Raw genomic sequence first — 18,749 nt, 5'->3', positions numbered from 1 at the left:
GAAAAGTTGAGGGCGATGAGCAAACCTTCGTCCATAACCTAGCTTGCCCCCCACGTGTACGTGTATAAGGAAAGTTCTTGCGCTACACGTTTGACCCTAATTGAGAAGATCTCTATAAGGAAAAGAACTCTAGGTGATACTAAAATCCACAAAATACTCTCCTAGAAAGAAAGTACTTCCTTGCCAAGGCGCTTATTTTGGCCCTATACTACTATAAATACCCCAAAGTTCTCATAAATCAAGGTACGCATAATTCACCTTAGCTCTAGCACTTTAGAGTTACGAAGAAGAGATTTTCTCTAACTTAACCGTCGGAGGGTATTTGGCCGGTATCACACCGATACTCCTCTTAAGGTCTTCAGCTTTTGTGTTGTGCAGGTTCTTCATCAGGAGCACGTGAGGACCGTGTGGCTTACTGACGATTTTCGGAATCATCAATTGGCGTTGTCTGTGGGAAACAATTTAGCGACTTATAAAGCCGTGCTATCGCTTCCCGGACAAAGATTTGCATGGTACTCACTCGCTCGATGGCGACCACTAACAATATTCAAGGAGACGAACCACACACAACGGCACTTGAGAGGCAAGTCCAAACTCTGGCCGCCGCTGTGGAACGCCTCATCAAACAAAACCAAGACTTGGAAGAACAATTGCGTCAGAGGAACGCGGGCGCTAACACCCAGGAAGAAGATCAAGAAGGAACCAGCGCGAAAAGAAGGAATCAAGAAGGGCCGGAAGGCAACAACGCCCCTAGCAAACCGGAGCGGCAAGACACGAACCGGCCGTCTGTCACCGATACTGTCCCACCTCACATAGTCGTTGGGATGCAGATGATGAAGGAACAAATGGACTGCATGATGAACGCCCTCAAAGGACGGGTGTCCAACGAACTAGATGATCTGGTCCAGCGAACCGACTCGCCTTTTACAGCGTCTGTTAGTGCCTCCCCCCTTACACAAAAATTTCGCATGCCGCAAGTAGAAAGCTACAACGGGTCTAAGGATCCCTTAGATCACTTGGAGTCTTTTAAGACCCTGATGCACCTTCAAGGGGTGCTAGCCGCAATCATGTGCAGAGCCTTCCCCACCACGCTGAAGGGACCCTCAAGGATCTGGTTCAGTAGACTGACGCCCAACTCTATTGGTACATTCAAAGAGTTGAGCACCCAATTCGCCTCGCACTTCATTGAAGGCCACAGGTACAAGAAGTCCACAACATGCCTAATAAACATTAAGCAGCGGGAAGACGAGACGCTGAGGTTTTACATAGCTCGTTTCAATAAGGAGGCCCTCTAGATTGATGAAGCGGGCGACAAGATACTCGTAGCAGCGTTCACCAACGGACTGCGGAAGGGTAAGTTCCTATTCTCCCTATATAAGAATGACCCAAAGACCATGTCAGATGTGCTCTACCGGGCGACCAAATACATGAACGCAGAAGACGTACTATTGGCTCGAGAAGAGAAGCCCCAAAAAAGGGAAAGACAGGAAGAAGCACCATCGGATAGGGGGCGAAAGAAGACTAGAACTGAAGAACGACGGGATGATCGACGCCCTAGACCACCCGCGGGGAGATTTATAAGTTTCACCCCTTTGACCGCTCCTGTCCACCAGGTACTAATACAAATTAAAGATGAAGGAGCCTTGACCTTTCCCGACAAGCTGAAGGGGGATCCCAACAAGAGGTCAAGGGACAAATACTGCCACTTTCATCGAGATCATGGTCATGACACAGCTAATTGTTACACCTGAAGCAACAAATAGAAGCTCTCATTAGACAAGGAAGGCTGCAAAGGTTCATTAGTAAGGAGAGAATGGACCCACCACAAGATTAAGCTCCCCGACGGGAGAATGAGCGTCCTAGACAGCCCCTAGGAGAAGTAAGGATGATTATAGGAGGCACCATAGCCACCAGGTCATCGAAAAAAGCCCGGAAGACATACCTCAGGACGGTTCAGAACATACAGCTGACAGGTTCCATACCCAAAATGTCGCGGATTGATAATCCCTTCATTGGATTCTCAAAAGAAGATGCACGGCGTCTTCACCACCCCCATGATGACGTGCTCGTCGTTACCATACAAGCAGGAGATTACAACATGCACCGAGTCCTCGTCGACAACGGCAACTCGGCAGACATCTTGTACTACCCGGCTTTCCAACAAATGGGGATTGATAGGGAGCGGCTAGTTCCAACTAATGCCTTGCTCGTCGGCTTTGGAGGAACGAGGGCATTTCCCTTTGGCGTCGTCACCTTGGCAGTAACCGTTGGAGACTACCAACAACAGATCACCAAGAATGTAGCATTCCTCGTAGTCGATTGCTCGTCAGCCTACAACGCCATCATAGGACGTCCAACCCTCAACTCATGGAAGACTGTAACCTCAACCTACCATTTGATGGTAAAGTTCCTTACTGATTATGGAGTAGGAGAGTTGAGAGGAGATCAGGTGGCCGCACGCGAATGTTACGTAGCCATGATGGAGATGGACGACCACCTTCAGGCCATGAACATAGAAGAACAACAAGCAGCAATAGAGCCCGTTGAGAGGCTTGAAGACGTACCTCTTGACGAATCCCAACCAGAGCGGACAACCAAGATCGGCACCCTTGCAGACCCGACTGTACGTCAGACACTCACGACCTTCCTCAAAGAAAATCGGGATGTATACGCTTGGAGCCATGACGATATGCTAGGAATCAGCCCATCAATCATGGTGCACAGGTTGAATGTGTCGCCTTCCTTTCCCCCCGTCTGCCAGAAGAATCGAGTGTTCGCCCTAGAGAGAGATCGAGTAGTGGCTGAAGAGGTCCGCAAACTACTAGAGGTGGGTTTCATTAGGGAAGTTTACTACCCTGATTGGCTGGCGAACGTCGTGATGGTCAAGAAGAGCAACGGGAAATAGAGAATGTGTGTAGACTTCACAGACCTAAATAAAGCATGCCCTAAAGATAGCTACCCCCTCCCGCGGGTCGACCTCCTGGTGGACTCTACGCCTAACACCAATTATTAAGCTTTATGGACGCATTTTCCGGATACAACCGAATCTAGATGGACGAAAGTGACCAGGAGAAAACCTCATTCGTAACAAGCCAAGGCCTTTTTTGTTATAGGGTTATGCCGTTCGGTTTAAAGAACGCGGGCGCGACGTATTAGAGTCTCATGAACAAGATGTTCACACAACAGATTGGCAGAAATGTCTAGGTGTATGTCGATGACATGCTAGTAAAAAGCCGAAGGGAAGGCGATCACTTGGAGGATCTTAGGGAAACCTTCGACACTCTCCGCTCCTACAACATGAAGCTTAATCCAGACAAGTGCGCCTTCGGAGTAACGGCGGGAAAATTCTTGGGATACATGGTATCCCAAAGGGGCATTGAGGCTAACCCGGACAAGATCCGGGCTATAATGGAAATGGCACCTCCTAGAAACGTGAAAGAGGTACAAAGCCTTAATGGCAAGATCGCCGCACTTACTAGATTTGTATCCAGGGCAACGGATAAATGTCTACCATTCTTTCATACGCTGAAGAGGTCTTTTGAATGGACAACTGAATGTCAGTAAGCATTCGAGGACCTAAAGGCCTACCTTTCTTCACCACCGCTACTAAGTCCATCACAACCGAGAGAAGAATTATTCCTTTATCTAGCTATCTCTCCAGCCGCCGTCAGTGTGGCCCTAGTTAGAGAAGATGAAAAAGCACAAAGACCCGTATACTATGCCAGCAAGGTATTGCATGGTGCAGAAGAAAGGTATCCCCCCATAGAAAAGCTCGCTTTCGCTCTAGTCACGGCGGCCCGAAAACTCAAGCCATACTTCCAGGCCCATACGGTGGTTGTCCTAACTGACAAGCCTTTACGGCGAGCAATGGGCAGTCCTAAAGCCGTCGGATGAATGGCATTGTGGTCAATAGAGTTGAGTGAATTTGACATACAATATCGCCCCGCACCTCCATCAAGGGACAAGCGGTCACCGAATTCATTGCGGAGTTCACCAGTGCGGAAGGCGAGGAGGCAAAAAATCCCTAATGGAGTGTTTTTACAGATGGGTCGTCCAACAAGAAGGTTGGTGGAGCAGGGATTGTACTTAAATCTCCAGAAGGCGATGAGATCGAATGTATGATTCGTCTCGATTTCCCTACAACTAATAATGAAGCTGAGTACGAAGCCCTAATAGCAGGTTTAGACCTCGCCAAGGCTGTAGGGGCCGCGAACATGGTTGTTCACTGTGACTCCCAAGTCGTCACAAGCTAAGTGAACGAAAAATATGAGTGCAAGGGCGAAAAGATGAAGAAGTACTGGGAGCAAGCGAAGAGGAGGGTAGATGAGCTGCAAGCCAAGATAGTCCAAATCCTAAGAGGAGAAAACGAGCAGGCTGACCATCTTGCCAAAACCCCGTCTACGGAGTTTATGATCACCCTCGACAAGGTACTCTATTTTATTCAGCCTTCACCACTAATAGACGTTGTCAATATACAAGAGATTGGTTCTGAAAACAATTGGACCACCCCCCTGATCTCCTACTTAAAAGATGGCACGCTGCCTGACGGGAAGGAGGCCGCAAGGAAGCTGAAGGTCCAGTTAGCATGGTTCATCTTGATGAAGGACGTCCTGTATAAGAGGGGTTTCTCCCGAATGTACTTGAGATGTTTAAGCCCTGAAGAAGCAGACTATGTCATGAGAGAAGTACACGAGGGGATATGCGGCAACCATTCTGGGTCGCGGTCATTGGTACATAAGTTGATTCGGGCCGGATACTACTGGCCAACAGTGCAAAATGACGCCTAGGTTTATGTAAAAGCTTGCGACAAATGTCAAAGGTTCAACAACATTATTAGACAGCCGACTAAAGAATTGACCCCAATAACCGCCCCATGGCCATTCGCCTAGTGGGGGTTGGATATCATAGGAACATTCCTAATAGCAGCAAGGCAGCTGAAGTTTCTCGTTGTCGGCATCGACTACTTCACCAAATGGGTCGAAGCTGAAGCCTTAGCCACGATCATTGAAAAGAATGTACGGAGCTTCGTATGGAAAAACATTATTTGCAGGTACAGAATTCCAAGGGTCTTGATCTTGGACAACGGTAAGCAATTTGACAACAACTCCTTCCGAGCCTTCTGCTCAGAGCTAGGAATCAAGAACCACTATTCCTCCCCAGCCCATCCTCAAGCGAATAGACAAGTTGAAGTCACGAACCGATCCTTGCTTCGAATCATCAAGACTCGGCTCGAGGGGGCAAATGGCATATGGCTTGAGGAGCTGCCCAGCGTACTATGGGCATACAGAACGACAGTAAGGACTCCTACGGGAGAAACTCCGTTCTAGCTAACATACGGGAGTGAAGCGGTCATCCCAGCCGAGATTGGACTCACGAGCTACAGGGTGGACAATCATGACGAGGGAAGAAATGACGAAAAGCTACGTCTACAGCTTGATCTAGCTGACGAGGTCAAGGCAATGGCTGAGCAGAGACTCGCACGATACCAGGACCTCATAGCCAAACACTACAACTCTCGAGTCAAACACCGAGACTTCAATGTCGGAGACCCCATTTTAAGGAAAGTAATGGGCGCCGCCAGAGATCCCGCACAAGGAAAGCTTGGCCCAAACTGGGAAGGACCCTACAAGATAACATCATGGCTAAGGAAGGGCACCTATCACTTAGAGACACTTGACGGGCAGAGGCTACGCCACCCATAGAACGCCGAGCATCTCAAGAAGTACTACCGGTAAAAGATAGCATGAACAACACTACTCCTCATTTCCAGTTTATGTCTTTTAATTATTTGTCTTAGTTTATTCTTGTCTACAATACATTCTAAGCCCAAAGGGCTGAAAGTTTATTCTTTTGGAACAATGTTCTACTTATGTATTCATCATAATAAGAGGAGTTTTATTCAGAAACGACTAGTAAATTTGTTATGTCTTCAAGGAGACAGCATTGCCAAGTCCACAAAGTGGACGACCTTATCGCTAAGTCCACAAAGTGGATGACCTTATGCTAAGTCCACAAAGTGGACGACCTTATCGCTAAGTCCACAAAGTGGGCGACCTTATCTCGAAGTCCACAAAGTGGACGAATCTACTACCAAGGCCACAAAGTGGACGAGGACAACAAGCAGACGGGTTCAGTATAACGTCCAACAAGAGGACAAATCCGTTATAAAACCTACAAAATAAATAAACTTACTAAAATCTATGAAGCTGATGAATAATCAGTAAAGAGGAAAGCTGAACCTGTCACTCACAAGTGTCAGCCGAGTAAGCTGACGCCGTCACATATAAAGTGACGGGTATATAAAAACAATTTTCAGCCGAGAAAGCTGACGCCGTTACCCCTAGAGGCTAGCAAGTATATGGCGGCGACTTAAAATAAGTTATTAATTAGCTAAAAGAAAGCTATCGCTGTTACCCGTAAAATGAAGAAAGTTGACGCCATTGCTCATAAAAATGACGGATATATGGTAAACAAATAAGTTGTATTGAATCAGCTAAGAAAGCTGACGCCATAAAAGGCTGACAGGCATAAGCAAGCTAAAGCAAGTTGTTAAAACAAATGAGAAATTTGACGCCATTGCCCATAAGGTTGACGGGTAGATAAAAACGGCTCGAAGTTTTAGCTAAAAGAAAGCTGACGCCGTTATTATTTTGATAATTAGCAGAAAGAGGACATCGTCACCCATAAGCTGACGGGCTCATCATGAGCAAGTGGTTTTAAACTTGGATAGAAGAGAGAAATATGCCTCAAATATAAAACAATATATTGAGATTAACATAAATTAAGTGATGTCTTTACAAAAGCCCAAAGCAACGGGCGTCAAAAATTAAAATTCGTTTATATTTTACAAAAAGAGAAGTGCTGAAGTTCACGAAGCGGGGGGATCTTGAGACTTTTCGTCACCTTTTGCGATAGAAGGCTGGGCGACAGGAGGAGAAGGGTCGACGGCATTTTGATCGTCGCCATGAGGATTTGCTGATGAAGTCGAAGCGATGGGCTTATCCACGGCTGGCTGAGCAAGAACAATGCTATCATTCCTTTGGCTTACCTCTAGCTTGTTGGCATCGTCACCTTCCTCATTGACGGTGTCTCCTGCAGGAGTTGACGGAATAGGCTTGTCCATGGTAATCTTGGATAAATCCAAGTCAGGATAAACAGACTTAACTTGTTTCAAGCAGTCCTTAAACCCGTCAACATAGTAGGTGGCACAAGCGTCTATAAAGGATTACGAATCCTTAAACTTCGTCACAGCATCACTCCTAGCCGTTTCCACCTGAATTAGGATGGACTTCAGCTCATTTTCTGCCGTCAGCTTGGCTTCTTCTTCCAACTTCCGCTGACGACTTTCCTCCACCAACTTCTCCTTTAGTTCCTTCAACTCCGTACTAAGGACACGGTTCGCGTCCTTATATTGCGGTTGTCCGTCGACTAAGTACTTGATACGCTCATGCAGACGGGTAATCACCCCCTCCTTGGCTACACACCTCTCTGACAAAACCTTCATCCTAACCATAGCCTACATTGCCAAGGAAAAACAACGTCAGGTCATTAAAACTAGTCGGACACCAAAGTAAGAGAAGGCATACCCTAGTAAGATCGAACAGGCCTGACGCCCCTATCTCGTCCGTTGCCTGCTCGGCACAGGGGTCCATCTCCTCGTCTTTTAGAATGGACTCTGTCACCTCCACGGCATAATCTTTATGGGTTAGAAGGCGGCGGACGAGCCCCTGGCTGACGGGGCCTGTTGACGTCATCAACCCTTTGCTTGCCCCATGGACGGCCTTGGGAGGTGACGGCTTCTTAGAAGGTTTACCTCTAGGAGTTAAGGCAACCTTCTTCCCGGAACGATCATCCTTGCCGTCAGCCTTCCTCTTGGCTCCTACCTTCCCGATGGACTTCGGAACTAACGTCGGTGTCGCCTCCCCTTAGGCCTTCTCTTGTTCTTTTTTCTTGGTAGCAGCGGCAGGCCGTATTCTTTGCCTGGCTGACTCCATTTCTGCAAAAGATAAGAGAGGGTTAGAAAAGAAACAACGTTAGGGAGCAGACGGAAGAAACTAGAAAATGCTCACGTCGACGAGAGTAAGCGTTTAGCTTGCAAGCCTCCTCCGTCGGCTCTAGACCACCACAATATAAATGTAAAGTGTCTAACGTGATTAGGTCCCGACACTTCCACTCGTCCAAGGGAATAGCCATCACTCGATGGATGAAATCCTCTTGTTCCGTGGTAATACGTGGACGGGCGTTAGTTGAAAAGAAAAGGAGACGAGGTTAGGAACCAAACAGGCAGACTAAGTAGAAAAGCAGACGGGGTCGACCTGAGTTCCTAACATATGCCTAGGTGTTGTCAAAAAAACCATGAGGCATTGACTCCCACTCCTCCTAATGGCATACCCAGTTTGTCCCCCCTACAAAAAAGTATCTGCCCTTCCACTTTCTATTAGAATCGGGCATGTCCGATACCAACTTTAACTCTTTCTCCCTTACTGCAAAATGATATATCCCCTTTGACGAGGAGATGTGCTGAGGGCGGTAGCACCAAAAGAACTCGTCTAGGGTTAATTGACGGTTCCCACCACTCAGACGACCCCACAGGATCTCGGCACCAATGAATGTTCGCTAAGCGTTGGGGGCAATCTGGCTGGCGGATGTTCCCAGAAAGTTAGCTAGTTGACGGTGTAAGGCCGTTAGTGGTAATCTTAATCCGGCAGCGAACATTGCATCATACATACCAACGTCCGCAGTTTGTCCCGAATAACATCTCTCACCCTCCTCGGGGAGGCGAATTGGGATATCGTCTGGTATCTGATAACGGGCCCGCAAATTTTTTAAAATATTTTCCGACATCGTCAGAGAAAATTGGTTGATAGACCATTCTGGGGGTAGGATAAAAGGACGATCGTCACCAGAAGCTCCCAAGGTACTCTCTAAGGTTTCCTTGTCACCGTCACTCCTACCTCCGTCATTGGTTCTTTCATTTTCCTCTTCATTGGTCCTTTGGTCTTCGTCACCTACCCTTTCCTCCTCTTCACTGTCCTCGCTTACCTCACCTTCTCTAGAACTCCCTACTTCTTCGTCAGAAGAATGGGTTGACGTTTCCCTTTCTAATTACCGGGATAGACCCTCCTCGGGCTCATGGCCTGATTGGAAGACATCGTCATAACCCGCTCCTTCGCGGATCGATGATTGTTCACTCGTCGCCTCCCTAGACATCTGACTACCTACAAACGACGGGTTTATTCTAAGAACGTAGGCCGACGACCTCACTAAAGGGCACTCCTAGAAAAATAAAAGAAGGTAAAATAAAGGAAGAGAACTTACAGTTAAAAGAATCCTCGAGTAAAAGGATGGTCCTAAGACGTTGACGGCAATTTAGTTGACGGAGTCAAGAGATTAGTGAATGAAATGAAGTTCAGAGGTGACGCTCTCTCTCTCAAAATCAGCAAGGTGTGAAAAGTTGGAAAAAAAGAGGGGAAATGAAATATATATATATATATATAGGTGAAAGAGGGCACGGAAGATGAAGCAACACGCTCGTCCAGGCACGGAGCCAATCAGTCCATGCCATGTGTCCCATCATTTAATGAAGATGGCTCGAATTACCACGCATGAATGGCTTCCCAACAACGTCAACTCCATAACCCGTCAGCTATAGCTGACGGGATCATGGAGTAGGGGGCAGCTGATGAGGGTTATTTAACAACTAGCTCCTAACACCTTAAGAAGGCGACGGGAGTAACGAGCCCGTCAGCTTTGGTCATTGAACCACCTTCCTTTGACGACTGCGGCTCTACCTCATATCTGACGGCATTAGGCTGAAGGGAATAAGATGACGAGATCAAGGCTGAAGGGAGAAAGCTGACGAGATAATGCTAAAGATTCTGAGTTGACGACCTTTCCGGGAGCAGCTACGTAAGCTGATGACCTTAGGAAGGAAACACGGACAGAGGGAAAAGCTGAGGGCGATGAGCAAACCTTCGTCCATAACCTAGCTTGCCCCCCACGTGTACGTGTATAAGGAAAGTTCTTGCGCTATACGTTTGACCTTAATTGAGAAGATCTCTATAAGGAAAAGAACTCTATGTGATACTAAAATCCACAAAATACTCTCCTAGAAGGAAAGTACTTCCTCGCCAAGGCGCTTATTTCGGCCCTACACTACTATAAATACCCCAAAGTCCTCATAAACCAAGGTACGCATAATTCACCTCAGCTCTAGCACTTTAGAGTTACGAAGAAGAGATTTTCTCTAACTTGACCGTCGGAGGATATTTGGTCGGTATCACACCGGTACTCCTCTTAAGGTCTTCAGCTTTTGTGTTGTGCAGGTTCTTCATCGGGAGCACGTGAGGACCGTGTGGCTTACTGACGAATTTCGGCATCATCAGTTTCACTCATGATTTTTGCGATGCTGGAAAAATTTATTATTCATTGAATAAATATTGAATTTCTACCCCAAAAAGAAAAAGACAAAATCACCTTTTTTTTTTTGATGAAAAACTAAGACTTATCATTGCAACAATTTGATATTGTCCACAAATTTTATTTTAATTTATAAAAAGTTACTGTTGAAAGAAACTCCACCATTATTGGCAGAATTTAAGATGATGCAGTCCAACGTTCAAAAAATAGTCACAAAATTTTGTCTTAAGATGAGTTTGGATTCAGCGTGGCGTTTTGCATCTAGCTTTGTTTTTTTTTTTTAGCCGTGAATGTTGACTTTCTACGTGAGCAGTGCACCTACAAAGATTACCAGCAACTTTTTCATTAAAAATTAGTCTTACGGTACTATTTATACATTTAAAAATTATTTTACTATAATATTTTTCAGTTTTTAATTTTTAACTGTATCCAAATGGACCATTAAAATATACAGTAATGAGATTAAGGTTGTCGACCACGTTGACGTGAGGATGACCCCAAAAATGTTTCAATTGGATTATTATTTATTGGAAAACAACATATCTTTATAAAATATAAATTAATCCATGAATGGAAAGGAAAAAGTGACATCGACCCACCAAAAAACCAGCACCAAATAAAAAAAAAAATAAAAAAAGGCAAATACAATAGTGAAACAAATTTCTTCCGTGAATGATGATAACTTTGTTTCCACTTATTCTTTGCTTTGCGTGGTTCTCCATTCAATTTTGCTTTTGAATCTTGGGCTTGTCTCCATTTACGTGCATAAACCAAAGAGATTTTGTTCCCATTTGCACAAGTTGGTGTAGCCTTCTTCTTCTACGTAGGATTTCCACTATCCGTAGGACCGTAGGGTAGGACCATCGATCGTAGACCACCAACTAGTGTGGTCTTGTTTCTCAAAAAAAAAAAAAAAGAACTAGTGTGGTCACAAACTTACAAAAGTCAAAAATAAACCGTCTTCTACTTTCTTGCATTTACTTTTCCTCAGCCTACGCGGCATTGTTTAAAAGCGATGGTCTCGTAGTCGTAGCTGAATGAATGAACTAACTACTAACTAAACATGGCGCCGTGATGTGCGCTCAAATTTGTAATTACTGTCGCTCTCAAAAAAAAAAAAAATCGTAATTACTGTTAACCATATTTCCCGGCGTCTGAAGGGGACTGTAGACCATATCCCAAAAACTAGTAAATTTGTGCACTTCTGTTTTAGCAAATGATATTTTTTAGAAAACAAGTTGTTTTTCAAAGCGTATTTTTTATAAAATTATCTCATTTTATTATATTTGGTAGTAATTTTAAATGAGTTTTTAAATTAGTTGAAAAACAATTTTCTAACTTCTTTTATTTTGTTTGCTGTGAGATAGAGCTGTTTTTAAAAAAAAAATAGTGGAAAACAATTACTAAAAATAAGTCATACTTTTTATGTTGACTAAAAATAGTTTTCATTTGACTTATTTTTTCTAATATTATCAAATATTGAAAAATACAGAAAACAATCTTTACACAATATTTTTCATCGAAACAAACAGAGCATCAATAAAAAAAAATTGTGTTAGCATCAATTTGTGCGAAAGTTTTCGTCTATTTAAGTATAAGAACTTATTATTTTTTTTACATACTTATTTTTTAAAACACCATACATTATTATTTATTTTATTCTACATTTTATATTAAATTATCATATTGTCTTGATTTTTTAAATTATTTTTCTTTCTTCACACACAAAAACTACCATTCACTTTCTTCTTTTATCCTAAAGAAAGAATAAAAAATTAAATACAAAATAAATAGTGTCTGTATAAATTTATATGATTACTATAACAAACTTATAAATTTATACAATTATATACTAACTAATGTGGGTTATTTTTAAATAAAATTGTGTAAATTTTACTCATTTTCTATTCTTTAATATGAGAAGGTTCAAATCAAATCTATTTTTTAATGATAATAGACTTCATTAATTAACTTAACTGAATTTCATGAAATTTTTACTTAGGCTGTGATTAGAATATTATTACTTTCACTCAGCACATATACCAAGATCATGTTAACAATGATAAAAAAAAAAAAAAAAATAAAGAAATGTTGGATAAAAAAACCCATCCAGCATTTGCACAAGTAAGAAATTAAAATACCCACAATAGTCTAATTGGTGCTGTTTTTTAGTTTTTTGAAGACTCATTATTGATTTTATATATATGAGATATTGTCTGACTACTAACAATTATTTTGGTAATTCAGCAACAAAAAAAAAAAAACAATTATTTTGGTCTATTAGCCAAAAAAAAAATTTTGGTCTTGGGCAAAATAAAGAATGAATTTTGTATCCCTCGATTATAGTAGAACTTGGAAGTACATCTGATCAGATGAAAAGGATCTAACATGTGCCATGCCTACATGACACATGTAATGTAAGGTTCATCTTTTAATGTTCTGGAAAGTTGTTTCTTCCTCATGAACCGACACAACCGAAAGCAAAGGCAGCAGCATCCCATTAATTGAAGATAAAACGCGGAAAAAGTATTGTTTTCAGGACAGCTACAGAGCTTACAATATATTTAAGTCATGCCAAATTGCATAAACGACTTCGTTTTCCTACTGTTTATAATATTTTCATCACGGTATGCTTGTACTAGATTGACTTTTTGTCTATTGATACTTTCAGGTGTTAAGAGCCATGTAACTAATACAGAATAGATTCTTCTAAAAAAAAAAATGTAACTAAACAAATTGATAATTTTAGTATTTCTAACAGAATCATCTAAATTAAAATTTTCACTCTCAATTATCAAATTAAAAGAAAAAAACCATCGTGGTGAAATTTCACAAGTAATACATGTAATGAGCACTAACATGAGAGAGAGAAAGATGATTTGAGAGAATAATCATAAATTGATAAAAATAATATTTTAATGGAATTGAGGGTTGGTTTGGATACCGCTTATTTTACTGAAAACTAAAAATAATAAAAAAATATAAAAAAGTTACTATTCATGCTATGGTTATTATTCATTAGCCTAAATGCATTGTTCATATCTCATGAACAGAGCAATAGGTGGTAGTTTTTTTTTTTTTTTTTTTTAAAAGGCAAACATGGAAAGCGCAAAACGCGCTTCCCAAACGCTCACTGAATGTAGTGTAAAATAGATAATCTGATATCTGTGTTTTTAAAAAATAATTATGTAAAATAGAAAAAATAAATTCTCTTAAGCTAAAATAGAAGAAATGTTTGGATCTTAAAATATTTTAATGAAATTTAGTGTAAAATAGATAATATGATGTCTGCATTTTTAAAAAGTAGTTATGTGAAATAGAAAAAATAAGTTACTATGCTAATATAGAGAAAATACTTGGATCTTAAACTTTCACAATCAGTTGGAGGATTTGAATTATGGATGTCTGCATTTGAAATATCATAAGGCACCAAACAATTAAATTTCAAGGTTCTTGGCTTGGACCTTAAAGTTTAACCATGAATGATTAATTCTTGAAATTTAAAGTGATGCTTTTGGTCCTTAACAACTTCATATTGTAATTTCTTTGGACCTATATTCATCTCCCTTCTTCCTCATTGAATCTTTTCAATTGAGAGAACTCATTTTCCGCTTTCTTGTGTGTGTGTTTGTTTCTAAAAAAAAAAAAAAGTGTAATTGTCCCACATTACTTAAGAGAGTGTGTTGTGTGTAGTATAACTTACTACATCTTCCGTTAAAAGTTACCATGATTTTTGAGTGGAGTTTATGGTGTGCTTTTGTGTTAGAGCCAATTTCTCTCTCTTTTATGTGTGTATTTGTTTCTCAAAAAAAAAAAAAAAACTTTTCAACTTGTGTCTAAATAATTTTATTTATTTAAAAAGGGAAAAAAAGATTCTTAACAACTTAAACAACGGTTTTGAATCCTTAACAAATTTTAAGTAATAACATCTTTTTTCTAAATTTGGTCATATTATGTAACTGATTAAAAAGATAAATGCCAGGTTCGTAACATTGCTCATAAATTAAAGGTTAATTGAGTCAAGTACCTTATAACTCAACTATTATCTCGTATATTTACTTTATTTAAATCCCCCTAACCTTCTTCCTCTCAAAATAAGCAAACAAACGAATAAACCCTCTCGACATTGTATTTATCAAAATATACCAAAACAATTAAAAGAAAAATTTTAATGCAGCAAACGTGTACATTTTTAGCAAAATCATCCATAAATACGCTCATATACAAGACCACCGACCACGAAACCTTTTTTGGATTTATGATTTTATTTAGCCGTTTCCTTTTAAAACTGCATTGAGAAAGAAAGAGAGAGAGAGGAAGAAGAGAGGGAGAGAGAGAAAGAGTATGAAGCATTTGGGTGTAGCTTTCTTTGTTCTTCTTTTGATTCAAAACTATGAGATTTTCCTACATGTAGAAGCAGAAGATGGGTTTGTGACAACCAAAGGAGTGCAGCTTATATTGAATGGGAGCCCCTACTATGCAAATGGATTTAATGCCTACTGGATGATGTATGTGGCCTCTGACTCATCTCAGAGAGACAAAGTTTCATCTGCCTTTCAAGACGCTACAAAAATTGGTCTTAGAATTGCTAGAACTTGGGCTTTCAGTGATGGAGGATATAGACCTCTGCAGTACTCTCCTGGCTCCTACAATGAACAAATGTTCCAGGTTAGTTTTGATTAGAATTGTTATTGCTTTTCTTTTGCACTTTTTTTTGACATTCTTTTTTGTTGTTTTGGTTTGGTTTGTAGGGGTTGGATTTTGTAATATCTGAAGCTAAAAAATATGGGATTAAGGTAGTGCTGAGTTTGGTGAATAACTATGAGAACTTTGGAGGAAAGAAACAGTATGTGGACTGGGCAAAAAGTCAGGGCCAATCTGTAACATCTGAGGATGATTTCTTCACCAACTCTGTAGTGAAAGGGTACTACAAGAACCATATCAAGGTATATTACACTGTAACTCTCTCCTCCTCTCTCTCTCTCTCTTGAGCTAGCTGTGTATTAATTTATTAATTGTTTCGTTTCATAAACTGGCTCTTTTTGATTTTTTTTTTTTTTTTCATTCTCCTTCTATTTTTTGGCCAAGTAATTGGGTTGTTGGGTCGAACAAAAATAGGAAGTTGAAATTATTGGTAAATGAATGATGAATCGTCCAACATTAGCTGTCTTATTCTCCTCCTCTGCTGCGTTTTTGGTAATGTGGTAAGATTTTGCATTAATTTGCTAGTAGTTTGGAAAATGGTGGTAGACTACTTTTAACAACTTTGGCCCACGAGGAAATAAAAGTCTCCCTAAGATTAAATGCTTCTTTGTAAATTCAAGATTTGGTTTATTTCATTTTGGGAGGCTGGATTTAGTGCTTTACACATTAGAGACGAACAAATATATTAGAAATATTACCATTGTTCCTGAAAATTTTGATTTTGAGAAGTTATGACACAGGTAAAATTAGTATTTTCATTGTTCCATGTAATTTAACCTTTTTTTTTTGTATTGTGTAACAGACTGTTCTTACAAGGCTTAATAGCCTTACTGGAATTGCTTACAAAGATGACCCAACCATAATGGCATGGGAGCTTATGAATGAACCCAGGTGCCCTTCGGATAAATCAGGAAAGACCATTCAGGTTAGCAAAAACCTCCCAAATCAGACTCTTAAAATCTAAAAATGTGTTTCCCATGTATACTTTTTACTTTGACTAAAGTCACTTTTGAAAACAATATTTTGCAGCAATATTTTGTGTTTTTTCCGTAGAGAGAGACCTCATCCTCATGTTTTTAATTTGGAGTTGGTGTTATGTTAAATTCAACCAGTTCTTTATATATAAAAATTAAATTTACCTAGTGCTTAGCGCCTTTGTGGTCCTTTAATCATGCACTTAAGTCATAAGTGTCCAACACTTCAACTGCCCCAAGAGAAATTGATGGAATAGATTTTCTTTGGTTACCTGCTTGAAGCAGGAAGGGGCAGGAATTGAACCTAACCTATTAACTAGGCTTTGGACAGGTTGATTATATAAATTTTAGAAAAAGAGAAAAAAAATTGTCCATGACTTGTGTTCTTGCATTAGCATCAGTTAAGAAACAGTTAATTTCAACAATTTCACCATTGCCTTGGGAAAAAAAAGGTTCATACTCAGCATATATAACTTCGACTTTTGCACGGTTGAGAGACTGAGACAAGTGATTATTAAATAACCTTATTCTTATTTTTTCTTGGAGAGACAATTCTTGGATGTGAATAACTAAGTATCACTTTCGGATTTGGATAGAAGGCATTTGTAACTGCACAAAGGCCTGATGAACTAACCTCTTCACTAATGCCTTAAGCACGAGAAAATGTGAAACATGGCTATTATTATATCATGCATATAATACCAGTCACACACTGAACAAGAAAAATATACCAAACTGCAAGTTAGTAAAAAAAAAAAAAAAAGGTATATATGTGGTTTTACTATAATGTGTTTCTTTGACAGGCCTGGATTACAGAGATGGCATCCTACCTGAAATCCATAGATGGAAATCACTTACTAGAAATTGGTCTGGAAGGGTTTTATGGAGCATCAAAGCAGGCATCAAATCCTAATTTTCAAGTAGGAACAGATTTCATCACAAATAATCAAATCCCTGGCATCGACTTTGCCACAGTTCATGCATACCCTGATCAATGGTATGGATTGAATCAATTTGAGTTTCTGCTAACATTTAACTAACAATCATTTCCTTAAGAAGTTTATTTTGTTTGATGAGCAGGTTGCCTGGCTCTAGTGATGAAAGCCAACTCTCATTTTTGAATAGTTGGCTTAATGATCATATACAAGATGCACAGAATATCCTTCACAAACCAGTTCTATTTGCAGAGTTTGGAAAGTCTTTGAAGTTATCTAGTAATACACAAAGGGACCAGCTTTTCAACACAGTTTACTCAACAATCTATTCATCTGCTAGTGGTGGAGGTGCAGCCGTTGGCGGCTTGTTCTGGCAACTTCTTGCTGCAGGACTGGACAATTTCCGAGATGGGTATGAAGTAATCCTCAGTGAGAACCCCTCAACAGCTAGTGTGATTGCTCAGGAGTCTCAAAAGCTTGGTAGGATTAGAAAGATGTATGCTAGGTTGAGAAACATTGAGAAGTGGAAGAGAGCAAGAGAGATTAAAAGCAAGGGCAATAATAACGGAAATTGAGCAAAGAGAATCCCAACAATATTAAGAGTAGTTACAGATTACCAACATTATAAGCTGTGTACTGGAAATGTATGACTTTTAGGAGGTAAATTATATGTTACAGATGATATTTTTTCATCCAAGAGAGTAGGATTGAAAAAAGAGTAAAGAGATTTACACCTACGTATTAAGCTGAGTGTCTTATATTTTTAGTTTTAACATCACCCAGGACTGGAGTTGTGGACTTCCAGTAAAAATAAAAAAAAGGCAAATTATCCTTTTAGTCTAAGTCATCCAACAATGTGGTAATTTCAACTTCATCCGTATATATTTAATTGTGTCAATTTCATCTCTCAACTATTAATTATGTCAATTATGTCATTTAATTTTCAAAATCAAGTCAATTTAATTTCAATAAAATCAACTTATGAGAATTAAATTATCATAAATTTTAAAATTGATGGGTGACATTGACTTCATTTTGAAAATTAAAGGATGAAATTAACATATTTAATTGTTAATGGGTCTTCATATTGAAATTTGAAGGATGAATTTGATAAAACTAAATGTATAAAGACTAAATTGAAACTATGACAAATGTACAGGGACTAAAATTATTTAGGCAAATTGAAAGTGTGTGGGTTCTTTTTTTTTGGAGAGTATCCAGTCTCAAGTAGAAACAAGGACCCTGGGCCTTACATTTGTTGTTTGGTGGACTGGACTTGGTTCACCGTAGCTAAATTAGGCTGATTACGAACCAAGTTGTGCACAAAACATAGACCCTACAATACACACACTAACACATACAAGGTATATACTTATTGCACAATAAGGAATAGTAAAGAGTGATAGAAGCAAAGGAAAAATAATAAGAAATGTTAGGGGTCCTCAGCATAATAAATAACACTTCATTATTTTCTTGAGATTTCAATACAATATGTCTCTCTTGCACTAGGATGTGTTAAAGGTCCAAATAAGTTCAAAAATCACAGACTTAGATAGCTATTTTAGGCTTCTAAGACTTGTGAGGTATGAATCCCTTTGAATCCAAATGTATCATTTAGTGCCTGTCTTATGATACCAGACAGGATTTTCCTTCTTTCTCTCTTTTTGAATTCTAAAGAAGTTTTTTAAAGGATCTTTTTCTCTGATTCACTATTGCT

The 18,749-nt window shown here is 40.1% G+C and overlaps 3 protein-coding genes across 3 annotated transcripts; all 3 read left to right on the top strand.

Moving 5' to 3' along the window:
* The first annotated feature begins 1,885 nt into the window (after positions 1-1,885).
* LOC142605761 (uncharacterized) lies at positions 1,886-2,905 on the top strand. Its single transcript, XM_075777220.1, has 2 exons — positions 1,886-2,449; positions 2,504-2,905. The coding sequence occupies exons 1-2, from the start codon at positions 1,886-1,888 to the stop codon at positions 2,903-2,905; spliced, it is 966 nt and encodes a 321-aa protein (XP_075633335.1).
* Positions 2,906-4,286: 1,381 nt separating this feature from the next.
* LOC142605685 (uncharacterized) lies at positions 4,287-4,787 on the top strand. Its single transcript, XM_075777148.1, has one exon. The coding sequence runs from the start codon at positions 4,287-4,289 to the stop codon at positions 4,785-4,787; it is 501 nt and encodes a 166-aa protein (XP_075633263.1).
* Positions 4,788-14,495: 9,708 nt separating this feature from the next.
* On the top strand, positions 14,496-17,777 carry LOC142622311 (mannan endo-1,4-beta-mannosidase 7-like). The gene is made up of 5 exons (XM_075795763.1): positions 14,496-15,087; positions 15,171-15,365; positions 15,926-16,048; positions 16,901-17,094; positions 17,178-17,777. Exons 1-5 carry the CDS (start codon positions 14,764-14,766, stop codon positions 17,605-17,607), a joined length of 1,266 nt encoding a protein of 421 aa, XP_075651878.1. The 5' UTR covers positions 14,496-14,763; the 3' UTR covers positions 17,608-17,777.
* Positions 17,778-18,749: the final 972 nt, after the last annotated feature.

This window comes from Castanea sativa, chromosome 1 (assembly GCF_040712315.1).
Source record: "Castanea sativa cultivar Marrone di Chiusa Pesio chromosome 1, ASM4071231v1".
Classification (NCBI taxonomy): domain Eukaryota; kingdom Viridiplantae; phylum Streptophyta; class Magnoliopsida; order Fagales; family Fagaceae; genus Castanea; species Castanea sativa.
The sequence above is the reverse complement of the archived record's forward strand: the minus strand, read 5'-3'. Positions and strand labels throughout refer to the sequence as shown.

Coding starts and splice junctions, on each gene's coding strand:
- LOC142622311 (XM_075795763.1), top strand. CDS start 14,764: ATGAAGCATTTGGGTGTAGCTTTCTTTGTTCTTCTTTTGATTCAAAAC. Junction 15,366..15,925: donor ACTACAAGAACCATATCAAG/GTATATTACACT, acceptor ATTGTGTAACAG/ACTGTTCTTACAAGGCTTAA. Junction 17,095..17,177: donor CATGCATACCCTGATCAATG/GTATGGATTGAA, acceptor TTTGATGAGCAG/GTTGCCTGGCTCTAGTGATG.
- LOC142605761 (XM_075777220.1), top strand. CDS start 1,886: ATGATTATAGGAGGCACCATAGCCACCAGGTCATCGAAAAAAGCCCGG. Junction 2,450..2,503: donor GAGAGTTGAGAGGAGATCAG/GTGGCCGCACGC, acceptor GACCACCTTCAG/GCCATGAACATAGAAGAACA.
- LOC142605685 (XM_075777148.1), top strand. CDS start 4,287: ATGAAGAAGTACTGGGAGCAAGCGAAGAGGAGGGTAGATGAGCTGCAA.